The sequence below is a fragment of the Salminus brasiliensis genome, chromosome 9 (assembly GCF_030463535.1).
Source record: "Salminus brasiliensis chromosome 9, fSalBra1.hap2, whole genome shotgun sequence".
In the NCBI taxonomy this organism is placed as follows: domain Eukaryota; kingdom Metazoa; phylum Chordata; class Actinopteri; order Characiformes; family Bryconidae; genus Salminus; species Salminus brasiliensis.
Genome location: NC_132886.1, coordinates 40,382,166 through 40,396,259, shown reverse-complemented (window position 1 = coordinate 40,396,259; position 14,094 = coordinate 40,382,166). Strand labels below are relative to the sequence as shown.

Sequence of the window (14,094 nt, the reverse complement as noted above, 5' to 3'; positions counted from 1 at the left end):
TGTTTGTATGTATATATGGATGTCTATACATATATACACACGTGTGTGTATAAATATATGTGTATGTACGTATGTGTGTAACTGTAACACTCTGGACTTCTGACCCACTACATATTTCATTCCTGATCAAATCCTCCTTCTGAAGTATAAGTCACTAAGCAGTTTGGCCCCACAGCATCTTGGGGAACTTCTTGAACCCTACAACCCCTCGCCTTCACTTCTGTCAGTTCCTCGCTGTAGGAGAAACTCTGCTGAAGGAAAGCTTTCTCTTATAAAGCTCCCAGCTCTGGAATAAACGTCCTGCTGATGTTCGGGACTCAGACACACTGTGTTAAAACCTACCTTTTTGCTCCAGCTTTCGGATAATCCACCAATCCACGGTCCTGTTCTCCGTGCTCCGTGCAGGTCTGGACTGTCTTGCTCTCTGTTCACAGGGTCCTGATCAGTACTGCAGTCTCTCTAATCTACTTCCTGTACAGGCCGTACATCAGTCTACTCAAACTCCTAAACACATCATCAACATCATCATCATCAGTCTGCCTGCTGCTGATACACATCCATTTACTGGATCCCATCATGCTGGATTACCCACCCCATGACATTCTCCTGCGCTCCTCCTGACCCCTTGTGTTTTTATCTCTGTCCCTCTCTCTGTCTCTCTCTCTCATGCACTGAGATGCTGGTTCTGACTGACCCGGCTCTCCACTACTCTCCTGCCCCCTGTCCTGCGCTGGGGCCTCGCATTGACTCATCCTCACCTCACTGCAAGACTGACTGTTCATCTGAAGGACTTCATCATCATCATCATCATCATCATCATCATCATCTCCCTCACAATTACATCTTGTTTGGCTTGACGTCACGTTTACCTTTTTATTTCTCTTAATTCAGTTTAGTTTTGTTGTTTTTATTCCTGTTTTGATTCTGATCCGGTGTCGACCCGTGGAGGCCGTGTTCCTCTTTTGAGTCTTGGTTCCTCTCACTGTTGCTTCCTCTCGACGCGAGGGAGTTTTTCCATGGCGCTTTTGCCACAAGCTGCTCAAAAGAGACTCGAACCCAGATCTCTGTAAAGCTGCTTTGTGACGACATTTGTTGTGAAAAGCTTCAGTAAATAAAATAAAATTAATTGAATTAAAATCTCAGCCTGAGTTCAATAAAAACCACTGATAATAAAAGAACAGGGAGGAGCTGGGTTCCTCCGATGCCGGCTCCTTTCCTTTGTGGAGTAGAACGCAGTACAGAGCCGAACACTGACGCCCCGGATCCGTTCATCTCTGCAGTTGAAGGAAATCCCACGCTCCAGTTCTCAGTCAGACATAAAGCATTTTATTTTCCAGTGTTTTGAATGTCCCTCCACATTCAGAGCGGACACAGCATGATACAAACAGTCAGGAAGCACCCCCCCCCTCCCCACACGCAGGGGCAGAGGTCCCCCAGAGATGATGATTAGCATGGTCCAGTTCTCTCCCCAAACATCCCTCCCACCCTCCTACCAGCGAACCAACCAACCTACCAACCAACCAACCAAGCGGTCTCCTATCTACACTCCTGTATCGTACAATACTTACAGAAAGAAACTGAAGAGGAACATGATGAGAGAAACGCGAAGCTAAAACACGGAATAGATCTGTACACTTAACTTATTATTTTACAGGAATATTTAAAATTCAAGTCTGGTTAAAATAAAACTGCAAAAACCAAAATGAAACGGTATAAAACGCGTTAAGACCAAAGTGGAATGCCGAAGGAAAGGAAGCTTCTTGTGAGATTGTAGGTTTTGATGTTGTGTTTTGTTGTGTTTGCCCCCCCATTCTTTTTTTGTTAGTCAGGCCTGAAGAACGGCTTGAGGTGAGCAAGGGATCTTCACAGTACATCTTACAGCGTTCAACAGAAAGTTAGTTATGGCACACTCGCAGACTTGGGACCGTACTGTTCCACATGAGGCACCTTCATTACTGAAAACACGGGGTCCAATAATCCCACTTTACCCCAAACCCTCTCTAGTTCACTCCCTCCTCTTTTTTGGGTGTTTTTTGTTGTTGTTTTTGTAGTTTTCTGCAGAAACTGATAAATTCTTGCCGTCTTCAGCAAAGCGTCTGGCTCCAACCATGCACTGGTTTAAAAAATAAACACTATCCCACGACACGGCACATGAAGCAGTCCGGAAAACAGGCCTGGAAAAGGAAAGGAAAGAAAAGCAGGAGGGTGGAAACCATTTCAGGTACGGCGAGGGAGGACTGAGGGGCTCTATGTACACTTAAAAAGAAAGAGCACACTTTTATAAGTCTTACAGCAAGCAGATAAGATACATTCTTCATTTTGGTTACGGAAGGACCAATCAATCAATCAATCACTCACAACTGAGAAGACCAGACCTTCTTTTACACTTGCAACAAAAGTCTAGCAATACTTAAAGACACTAAAACCTGCCTTTCCAACATCCTACTCAACCCTACTATGACCTACTTCCGAGAACCCTTCGACTCGCCGCCGCTGCGTTCCCACCACGACTCTACACTACACTCGCCACCCTGATTCCAGTGGAACTGTAGCCCATGCAGTCTTCCAGCAATACTGGGGGTTCACCAGGTCTACAGCGAGAGAAGGTGCTCTTCACTGTGGGACCCTCGGTCAATGTGTAAATTCATTAGGGAGGAAACACCACAAGCAGACTCTGGGAGTCAGCAGGAGCGAGCGGGGAACTTGACTCCGCCTTCCTGTCGGAGAAGTGCGTCAGTACCGTCGTTTATCTTTGTTTTTTTCCACAAATATATATATATATATAAAAGAGCACTTTCACTCTCTTCGAGATTCCGATCATACCAGTGCACCTTCCCGCCGACGCTCGAGTACCTTACAAGCACTAAACTCATCAGGCGATTTCTAATGAAGGCTTTGATCTGCTCTTCCACTGATACGCATATAAAACACCTTCCCACAAACGTTCACCCTCGCGGACCACTCCGTCACAAGTACTGATAGAAACGGGACCGAACCACTTGGGTGCCGGAGAGTTTGTGGGGGTGGGCGTCGAGGCTTTTGCTCTGGGATGTCGCCGCATCTCCGTTCAGCATTTGCAGCGGGTTGGAGGAAGAGCGCGAGGGCCCAGCGCAGAAAGAGTCCAGGGTTCGGGCAGAGTGTAAGTCCAGAGTGTCCAGGCTCACCTCCGGGTTGCTGGCGCGATGGCGCTCTCGCACAATCCAGTCCGTGATGGAAAAGTCCTGGGAGCTGCATTTAGGCTTCAAGCGATCCATAGCCGAGAGCTCGGCAGCATCGTTGCCTTGCCAGCCGCCAATGACCGATAGTTCTGCAAAGTCTCTCTGGCCGCCCATGGTGTGCCGCCGCCGGATGTTGGTCTTCCTCTTGCTGCGGGTCTCGGGTGACCTGGTGCGCTGGGATCCCACCCCAAACATGTCGTCCGCAGACGACCGCAGCCGGCACTTGAGCCTGTCCGTGATCCTGAGGCGCCAAACCGGTTCCAAGCGCTCTCTTTCGGACTCGCTACGAGACAGAATCGGGCTGCCGCTCGGCTTGCTTTTGACTGGCTCCAGCATCCTGGACATCCTGCCAGACTCGATCTCGCTGCGGCCCCCGTCGGTCGAAGACTCGCTGTCCGTTTTCTGACGGCTCCCTCTCTTACGAGAAAGGGTATCGCATGCTATGATGCGATGGGATGCTATGAGGCTCGGTGGATCTTGCATAGGTGTGGCTCTGCCTTCTGCTAGGTAGATCTCCTCGGCCGGAATGCAATCTCTGCCGGCTGCGAACACCGAAAGGTCGCTCTCGCTGTCCGTCTCCATGTGCCTTCCTTCGCTAATCAGTTCGCTCCTCTCGTCATCCGCATCGTCCCCTCGGCTCTCGGCCACCGAGCGAACCTCCGGGCTCAAGGCACTGGACTCCACTCCAGTCAGGTACGTCATTGAGGAAGTAGTGGAGTAATCCGAGGTGATGGAGCAAACCTCCGCCGCTCCAGTGTTCTCCGCCCAGCTGCCCGGGATCCTGCCCTTCCTGGTCCTGGGACCTGAGGCCTGGGAACTGGTGCTGTTTAGCGTTCCCAAGTCTGAGATGCACCCTTCGTCATAGTTGGACGGGGGATCAGAGAGGGAGTTCTGACGAGCCATCTGAGTGCGGTAGTTTAGACTGGGGAAATCATTGGGCTTCTGGATGGACTGTGTGTCCTGCAGGGGTAGAAGCACTGATGGAAGCTGCTGGTTGCTGGAAACTGCTACAGTGCTCTGTCCTTTGCCATGTTCTAGATCTTCAGGTCTTTCAAGTTGGTCACCGACCCCGACCTCGCTCTCAGCTTCCTCTGTTTGGTCGTCAGTGGGCCAGTTTGGGTCACTCTCCTCCTGGAGCTCCTTCTTGGAGAACACAGCATCTAGGTCGTCATCAGAGCTGCTCAGATGAGCTTTGTCCTTGGGTTTTTTGCGCTTGCGGCTGGCAAAGATGGAGGAGCGCAGCAGCTCTTTGCTATACTGGTCCTTACCAGACCCCCAGGAGCCCTGCTGGAGAACCAAAGAAGAGATGTAAGGTAAAACAGCCAGCTTTGGACATCTTTCTTGATTGAATATGGAACTGTAAAGCATGGGATCACATTATGGCAGCACAGTGGGAGCGTGTGAACCCAGAGCTTCTCCACAATGACAAAAATGCAATTACATCTACATTTACACTAAGTGGACAAAAGTATTGGGACACCTGCTCATTCACGGTTTGTTCCTAACCCAATGGTATTTAAAGGGCCGATCCTGCTTCTGTTGCAGTGACTTTCTCTAATGTCCAGGGAAGAAGATTTGTACTAGATTTTGGAGGAGGAGCATTGCTGTGAGGATTGGATTGCATTTAGTGACAAGAGAATGTTGGATGATTATCATCACCACCACACCTCATCATCCCCGACTCCCCAACTCATGCCAAAAGTACTGGATGGAGCTCCACCACAATCATTCCAGAGAACACAGCTGAAGTGCTCCACAGCTCAATGCTGGGGGGGCTTTATACCCCCTGTGTTATAATTCATGTTCATCCTCTACAGCGACTAGAGATGCTGTGTGCGTGCACACATTTGCACATCTGTGTCAGCAATGGGTGAAACTTAAGACAGCCGAATGCCTTCATTAGAAGGGGTGTCCACAAACATTTGGCCATGAAGTGAATCTACAGAAACGGATGCCTTTGCTAACAGGTACTTACCTTTGATTTGGCAGAGTCACTGGTGGTTGAATCTGGTAGAGAAGCAGAGAGAGAAAGAGAGAAGGGGTATCAGTAACGAGCTCAACGCAAGTGCAACAGAGGGTCAGAACGTCTGAGAAACGACAGCGGAGAGAGATACACCACAAAAACCTTCTACGACAAGAACAGCAGAACTGCACAAACGGATGAAGAGATTAGAGAGATGTGGGCGATGCGGTAAAGCCAGCACACAGAGAGAGAAACAGAGAGATGGAGGAGGCTCGGGGGGACGGGTTGAACGAGAGACGACAGGAGGATGAACCCGGCAGCTGCACCAAGACAGGAAGCAGCTCATGCATACATTCTCACAGACAGCATGTCAAAGGTCATTCAGATATCACACACACACTCACACACATATTCAGACACAGACGTTTGAAAAGGCATTCTTTCCCAACTCAAGAGACACCACCAAGGCAAGGATAAACATCTGCACAGCTAGAGAGTAAGCGGGTGGGAGCTGCAGTCAGATACTGCTAGTGTTTTACTGTCGGGTGCTGCAGCGTCTCAGTGTGTGTTCTGAATGTGGATAAGAGAGAGAGATGCTCATCATATACACAGAGAGACCTGAACAGTGACTGAACTGAACTGTAGAAAACACAACCATAGCTGCAACGATTAGTGGGGGGCGGGGCGAATGCACAGTACTGAGCAAAGGTTTCAGTCCCCTGTGAGCATTAGAGTGTAAATCTGCTTATCTGCTCCTCAGTAAAACTCTGATATCAGAATAAACACTAATAATAACACTCCTCCAGAAAGTGGTGGTGTTTCTCCATCACTGTGTTCTTCATTAGAACATCTCCAAAGTTCTCCTCTCTCATGGAGTCTAGTATTATTTAGAGTTCTCCTCAGATCAACACCTGGTTTGGTGGTAAAACAGGGCTTAATGATGGTAAATCAGGTGAGCTGCTGCTGCTGCTGCTGCTGCTGCTGCTGATGGAGTTGAACACATCCTCCACGCTGTGCTGGCTGGACTGGGGGGCGTCCAGGAGAAACCTGGAGGAACCAATCTCCGTTCTTCAGACTAGCTCACCGACAAGATCTCACTACTTTCTTTCTTCAGAATGAGAAGCTCTTGTTTCTCCTTTTTACTGGATTAATGTTCAGCTGCTTTATCTGTTCTGATCAGATCTGGAGCTTCTACTGTTAAATGTATCCAATTGCTGAGAGACTATTTATTTCTTTATTTTATTTCATATTTATTTCTCATCAATTTGAGCTGTCTCAAATGGTTTTGATCAATGCAGAAGAACCACTTTTGGTTCACATTGATTTTGGTAAAGAACCATGTTTGTAATAGAGAGTGTAAAGACCAGCGTTCTTCAATCAGAATCCTTGAATCCAGTTTCCAGACTCTGTAATCCAGCAAGGTGTCACTCTAAATGGCTAATCAATTACATTAGCTGCTCTTTTAACTTCCAATGAGAACAAAATCCAGGACTGCAAACTGGATTCGAGGAAGAGATTTGAAAACCTGGACTGAATCGTTAACAGGTTCTTCACACTCACACCTCTCCATCATAAGCACTGTGGGACTAATAAAGAATAAATGATTTTCTTAAAAGTGGGTCTTCGATGGCTCTGCTCAGAGAGTATAATGTGTATAAGCAGTGTTTAACGCTCTACACTACATCACATGTCATGTGACCCCACTCCTCGTGGCCACAGCAGTGCGGATTACAGGTCATGTGTAACGTTCTGCAACCAGAAACAGTTTAAAATTCAGTATCCTTGAAATACTGTGCAATAAAAAGATGTAAACAGCTGTAGATTAAGCGTGAGAAGCTGTGTACAAACTCTGGATGGTTCTCGGGATGGAGTCTGCTGGTCTAATGAGATTCTGGCAGTTATTCTTTACATTATGTCAAAACATGAATGAGCCAATAGCAAAAAATCTTTTTACACTGATTTTCATTGATAGTTAAGCAGGTTGTTTCCTTTTTTCTGGCCAGAAACTGGTACGCAGGAGTCGTGTTGAGTTTTTACAGAGCAGTTCAGGCTCGCTGTGCAGGTCACACGTGGGCTAGAATTGGCTTTTGATTAGGGAAATCGCTCTGCAGAGCTGCGGCCTGGAAGAAATCGAGTTTGGCACGGCCGCTGGGGGAGGGGGTTGATGTGGCTTGCTCAGTTTAGCTTCAGTGAAATGTAAAGGGACTGAAGTCGTCGTGACAGACAGATGTGAACCCGGTCTGTTGCCGACGTTCAGCACGACTGAGGCAGCGCAGGATGGATTGAAGCACTAGGAGATCATGGGGGGGTGGAGGAGGGTAGGAAACAACAACAACAACAACAACAACAAGGGGCAGATATGACAGGAGGGCAGAAAGGGGCTAATAAGGCAAAGGCTATGAGGGAGAGCAACTGCAGGGGAGGAACTGTGTCCTTTACACTGGGTTTCTCCAGAACCCCCAAAAAAAGCCCCTTTGCTCACTCTCCACCCACATTAGCTGCAGAATGGAGTGTAGAACATCTCTCTGGATTTATCTGATATTTGGTTTGTGTGCTCAAGCCAGCTCAGCCCCCCACCACACCCTTCTTTTTGTTTTTTTGTTTTTTTTTTTTCGTTCAGACACCATGACAGTGATGCCACATGAGCGGAGGAAAACCTGGAGACCATACCATGCTAGAACTCCTTGCGGTCAGCTTCAGAGACAACGAGAGACAGCAAAGAGGCTTTTCAGACACATGACACCATCACCGCTCTGTATCCTCTCTGTTAATAATAGTCTTATAAGATATGAAAAACGTGCAACACCACGATGACAAAAAAATATCGACTTCTCTGACATTCACTCGGGGTTTTTTTAATTTCTCTTTCTTGTGTTTTTGTTCTTTTTGTTTTTTTTTCCTGTCGGATTCGGGTTCAATTTTACAAGAACCGGGGGTTTCTGCAGACTAGGCAGCTACACTGGGGACAACACTCCTCCTTCTTCCTACAGTCCCAGCTGTCCATCACAGACATTACAGAGTCCATCAGTGACATCACCGAGTGATAGACGCCGCCCACTTGGCCTGTGTCAAGATTGGGTAATGTGTGAGCAGGGCTGGACGGGGACAAGGGAGAAAGAAAACACTAGAGACAAGACGGGTCAGACGGGTGAGCCACATTTGGTTTTTCATTTCAATTGCTTGCGTTCATTTGCTTGCTTTCTTTGAAATCTTTTGGGAAAGAACATGCCGGGTTAGTGCAAGAAAGGGGAGGGAGGGGAGGAGGAAGAAGGAAAAAGAACTGAACGAAAAGGAGGAGTGGAGTCGTAACGGAGGCTAAAGCATTAGGGAGGAATGGTATGAGCAAAGGGGAAAGTAATACAAACCAAACCAAAGCAAACGTAAAGAGGAGAGGTCTGGAGAAATAACGTCATTTCATCAAAAGACAAACGACTCAGCGAAACCAGGATTTTAAAAACTAAAATTAAATCAGAGGTAAAATAATAATAATTATAATAATAATAATAATAATGAAAATAATAATAAGAGTTCAGAAGCGTCACATACAGGAACTATTTTACCCAATTTTTCAAAAAGGACTGCTACGTAACTTAACCAGTGCAAAATTGCTAAAATAGTTCACTTTCACATAATGCAGACATTCTCATCAGCTTGCTAAGCCTACTTAAGCCTAAACACTCGCACATTCAATGGAAAGCAGTGTGTAGCTGCCAATCTACTTTTCATTAAATAAACAAACAAACCAACCAACAAACAAACAAACAAACAGAGAAACATCTGCGCAATCAGGTAATCCTTCCTACGTCTACGCGTCTAAGCTTCCTCCTCAGTGCCCAGAACCAAGCTGCAGCTCTCCGGCAGAATTGCAAGACCGGGTTACCTGAGACGTCGCCAGGGGACTGAGCCGTGCGGCCGATGTTTAACAGCAGGTGGTCGATGTTGGGAACAGGCTGAGACTGGACTGTGCTCTCCTGCTCCACAGGGGCCTGATGAATGTAGAAAGCAGACGGACAGAAGAAGATGAAGGGAAGAGGGAGATGTGAAGAGACAGTCTTTTCCATTTATTTATTTAATTAATTTGGATCACTTAACGGGACGGATCTATTCAGCAGTCCAGCCCCACTCATTTCCTCTGAAGGTATAGGTACAGTGCTTCAGCATGGACTATGGACCCGCTGCAGAACAACTACTTACAGTACGTTGAAGCTTCCAGACAATATAATAAAAAGGAGACAATACATCTAAACCAATTAAAGCAGCTGAGTATTAAACTATAAAAGTACAGTTCATACAACAAACATGTACTGGCTGAGCGACGACACTGAGGGTGAGGAGGAGAGCCGCGTAAACCCGGTTAGTTTTTACTTGCCATAGACACTCCAACTATAAAAACATGATGATTCACTTAACTGACATTAATAAGTGATAATAAGTGAGGGCGGGAGGCTGAAGCGAGTGCTGGCTCTCGCTTCCGAAGCCATGACAGTAATGGGAGTTAAAACACTTCACACATTGTCCTCAAAGGAGACGCCTTTTATAGGAATACTCACTATGGGCTCCACATCTCCATCTTCTGAGAAGAACCAGTCATACTGCAGGAAAAAAGACAGTGATGAGTGTTCAGGAACCACAATGCCGTTTCACATCCAGTAAAGATAGCGCTGCGCAGAAGTTCTAGGCAGTGTAAACGGTTTATAAGAAAGTCTGTGGTCAGAAAGTGCTGATCATTGGTCAGGAAATTTATTGAGATGTTGGTTAGAGGAGATTTACTTTACTGAAGAACTGATTAGATTAACTAGGTATCTGACGGGAATTGGGAGTACTGGCTTTTATCTAGAGGACTCTCAAATCCGATGCCAGCGTCAATCAACCAAAACACCCACACTGCCTGAGACTTCTGCTACACAGCGGTGCATTAAGCACACATTCACAGATGAATGGCTAGGGACTTACTTGCTGAATGAGAGTCTCCACAATCTTGTACTGATCAGGCATGTGCGTGACCATGTGGGTCATGTTGTCTTCAGAGGTCCTGACCAGCGTTGGTCCGAATACTATAGCCAGGTTACGTGGCTCCATCTGTGGAAACGGAGCAAACGGAAATTTACTACAGTCAATTTCTACAAAACTGAAAACACTGCGAAGCTCCACCCAGACATTCAGCTAGACCGTACCTTATTCTTCTCACAGTGTTCGGAGACGGTTTTGAGATGTCCAGAGAGGAACTTCAAGGTTTCGTAGTGATGGTCAGGCAGCTCGTGGATCTACAGAGGAAAAAAAAAAAAAGAGTACAGTGGATAAAGTCTCTGCTCGGCAGTCTCAAACCCGGGTGTCTGCTAAATCCACAGTCAATGCGTTCTGCTCACCAGTCGTTTCAGTGCCTTTAGCCGCTCGACGCCGTCTACTGTTCGATTGGCTTCAATGAAGTCTGAATACTTTTCTGGAAGCAGAGCACAGATCAAACATGAGCTGCTTAAAACACAACAACCCAGCTTTAACTACATGCACAATACCGGCTGCTGCCTCTAGGAGGAGCCCTCACTCCGCATTACAGCAGTGGGTATGAGGAAGATAAAATGGGAGGGTGAACCAGTGCTAAATCAAAGCACATTAACAATGCATGGGCAAATATTTATGGTCCTGTGTCGTACCGTTGGTAAACAGCGGCTCTGGAAGCTTTCTGAAGAACGACTTGAGCAAGCTGCTGATCACGTTAAGATCTCGCCATTTCTGTTGGAGGATGGGAAAGAAACAGATGATGTTAAAAGGACTGTACGTAGAGCTTATTCAGCATAAAATTACCTGTACTGGCTATTTATGGTGATCATGTGATGACAATATCCATCATTTATTGGGGTTTATTCTAATGTTATATAGTTAATTACAGGTAGACACTCTCACTGACCACTGACTATGTAAATCTCTTTAATATGGTCAGTCTGAATGTAAACACTGATCCAGTATATCTGATTAAAAGTCAACGGTCATTATAGTCATCTAGCCGACCAGCGGCGGTTCACACACATCATCTTCTATGTCGATGTCGGTCATGCCCTTGGTGTCCAGTTCCTCCTGCATGCTGGAGATGGCAGCATTGTTTCCCGGCACTCGGTAGATGCCAGTGTACTCCAGCCCTCGCTCTTCTACTAGCTTGCAACACACCTCCACGATCAAAGGCACAAACTAGACAGACACACACACACACACACAGACACACACACACACAGACACACACACACACAGACACACACACACACACAAATGACCAAAGATGCTTTGTTAGATAGAATTGTCAAGAATTTGCTAAGTGTGAGGCCCTGTGCTCATCAAAACACATCCAGAATTACTTAGTAAGTACTTATTAATAATTATTCTGAATTATTGTAAATGTTGTAAAAAGTCCTGTGTGTGTGTGTGTGTGTGTGTGTGTGTAGAACTTACTCTGTAGTTTTGCGCTGGAGGACAGCTGTCCAGCCGCACTCCAAAAGTGACCCCTGCTGCAGGCTTCTTCTCATGAGGCTTCTTCTTTAGCCCTGGTATGCCTCTCTTCCATGCAGCCTTGTCCCGTGGTGGACTGGAGTCATCTGGGAGACAGAATACCACTTACATCAGCATGAAAAATGATAAAAACAAGATCTGCTTTGTGTGTGTTCTGTGTTTTTACTAACTATAGGGCCGGCAAATAAAGACCACAAGAATTACCTTTGCTGCTTCTTTCCTGCTCATTCCTAGGGGAGTGTGGACTCTGGCCTTTGTTGCCCGTGACCCCCAGCAGTGTGTGCCTGATGCTCAGAGACTGTCGTGCAGCTTTGGGGGAAGGCTCCGTCTTGCTGGGGGGAGCACTGTCACAAACACACAAACAACCAACAGATAAACAAGCTGTATGTAATAAACACTGAATGTGTTCAGGAAATACTGGTAATAACTGTGATAATAAATATGGAGAATTATTGCACACATTAAACTGAATTACACTACTATAATTACTGCACATACGAACAGTATAATTTATTTTTTTTAAAGTATTGCACAGCTCACTAATGACTCACTAATCTGGCAAATAATCAGACCGGCTACAGGAAGCACTCCTGCGTATGTGGCAAAAATAAAAGGCAGACTAGTCTCAGGGCTACTGCAGCCATAATCTCACCTCATGGAGATGTATTCTTTGATCTTCCTGTTGATCAAGTCCGTGCTCGTCACAGTCGCATTCTGCACAAACCAAAGAGAAAAAGAGAAACAGTGATGTGAATATGTTGTCAGTAATGCTATAGCTGAGGACAACAACCACCAACCTGTCCTGCAGGCAAACACAACAAAAGGCTTAAAGGTGTTTGCTGACACCTTCGGCAAACAAAGTCCTTCTCAACCTTTACCCAGATTATGAAAGATCAGCTGTTCGTTGTTCGCTCATTCCCTACAGATCTAACTAATGGATATTTAAATGTTCAGCAGTTGGACTAATGGAATTGGTCTTTTAAAATCTACACATTAACATCTGTTCATTCATAATTCTAAATTTAATTAGTTTATTAGTTTAAATTTAAATAATTCTTTAGTTTACAGGCCCAGTGTGAAGCTCCTGAAAACACCTGCATTTTATTCTTTCTTCCTTATTTGTAACTCTACTAAAAGCTGTCCAATTGTGTGTCTCTATATCGCCGATTTAGGTGGATTTAGTCTCAATTTCTACACTGCCATCAACAACCAAATATTTAGAGATTTCATCAATTACCTTTATAGACCGCATACAAATCAGGTTCAGCAAATAAAAAGTTCCTAGAAGGCTGTGGTATTCAGCCCTCAGCTGATTACCAAGCCTATCTTGAGCCGTTCTGATTTGGGTGTGTTCCACTAAGGTAAACACTGAACTCTGCAGGAGACCAATGGTTTAGACTACCAGCCCCCAATCAAATTTGGGGTGAAAAAAAAGCACATACAGCCAGAAGTACATGAGCCTAAGGTTACCCAATGCAAAGTGTGAGCTAGAGGGGTGTAAAGCCCCTCAGAATTGGGCTATTGGGTTTCGGAAGTGATGGAGCTCTACTCAGGAGAGAAAAACAGAGAGAGACCCACATCTATCCTTCCAGAGAGAAGGATAGTAAATTGATTCGGGATTTGAACCAGCAATTCTCGGGTCATAGTAGTAGCCCCTTACCTCCACCCGATACTGCTGAGATGATTTCAACCCCTCAACATCAGTACCTGACCTCGAGTAAAGCCCTTGTGAGGCTGACTGCAATCAACATCTTCTCCTAGCTATGTTCTAACACCCAAGAAGAGGGTTGGTGACCGCTGTATTAGAACCAATTACAACCAATCAATAGACTGGATAGACTGGAGCACACCTCTTCGTCCAGGTTGCTGTTCTCCTGAATGACTCGGATCCAGGACAGCATGTCGTCCCGGCCCTCCGCCTGGAACAGGTACTCGCAGTCCGACGTGGTCAGGCGCAGGACGTTCTTTCGCTTGGTGTCGCTGTACGAGATGTCGATCAAGCAGGCCTTGATGCTGACCGGCTGGGGATCATCCTCAAGCTGTGAGTTGGCGTGAGCCAGACCCTCCTTCTTATCCTTATACAGGTAAAGGGAGTGGCCACGCAGCACAGAGTACATCTGTTTCCAGGGGCGCATGCCTCCACCCACGCGCTGCAAGATTGAGAGAGATGCAGAGTTGCATGGGGCTCGCTTCAGTCAACAGACAAAGTAAAGCAGAAAAGACTTCAAAAGTTAAAATCAGTAAAAAGAGGAAGAGCGTTCTCAATACTTTGCTCTTTTCCGTGTTGAGCTGTCTGAAGTGCAGCCAGCCCTCCTTGGAGGAATCGCTGAAGATGTCTGATGAGGAGTCTCTTCTCGAGCTGGAGTCATCAGAGGATTTATGACCATCCAAGGCCTACAAACACACAGAAACACA

General features: G+C 46.2%; 1 protein-coding gene across 4 annotated transcripts in view; it reads right to left on the bottom strand.

Annotated features, from left to right (window-relative positions):
* Positions 1 to 1,310: 1,310 nt before the first annotated feature.
* Positions 1,311 to 14,094, bottom strand: part of arhgap21b (Rho GTPase activating protein 21b) — a 53,460-nt gene continuing 40,676 nt past the window's right edge. For 3 of the 4 annotated variants that reach the window (XM_072688443.1, XM_072688445.1, XM_072688444.1), the window contains 14 exons: positions 13,948 to 14,073; positions 13,530 to 13,829; positions 12,332 to 12,393; positions 11,884 to 12,023; positions 11,623 to 11,765; positions 11,206 to 11,364; positions 10,833 to 10,911; positions 10,548 to 10,621; positions 10,356 to 10,445; positions 10,135 to 10,260; positions 9,732 to 9,773; positions 9,062 to 9,167; positions 5,194 to 5,225; positions 1,311 to 4,505 (listed from right to left, as the gene is read on the bottom strand). In XM_072688443.1, coding sequence (XP_072544544.1) covers positions 2,967 to 4,505; positions 5,194 to 5,225; positions 9,062 to 9,167; positions 9,732 to 9,773; positions 10,135 to 10,260; positions 10,356 to 10,445; positions 10,548 to 10,621; positions 10,833 to 10,911; positions 11,206 to 11,364; positions 11,623 to 11,765; positions 11,884 to 12,023; positions 12,332 to 12,393; positions 13,530 to 13,829; positions 13,948 to 14,073 — 3,018 coding nt within the window. In that variant the 3' untranslated portion in view covers positions 1,311 to 2,966. Of the gene's footprint in view, positions 4,506 to 5,193; positions 5,226 to 7,851; positions 7,876 to 9,061; positions 9,168 to 9,731; positions 9,774 to 10,134; positions 10,261 to 10,355; positions 10,446 to 10,547; positions 10,622 to 10,832; positions 10,912 to 11,205; positions 11,365 to 11,622; positions 11,766 to 11,883; positions 12,024 to 12,331; positions 12,394 to 13,529; positions 13,830 to 13,947; positions 14,074 to 14,094 lie in introns of all 4 variants that reach the window. The other variant, XM_072688446.1, reaches the window with a different exon arrangement.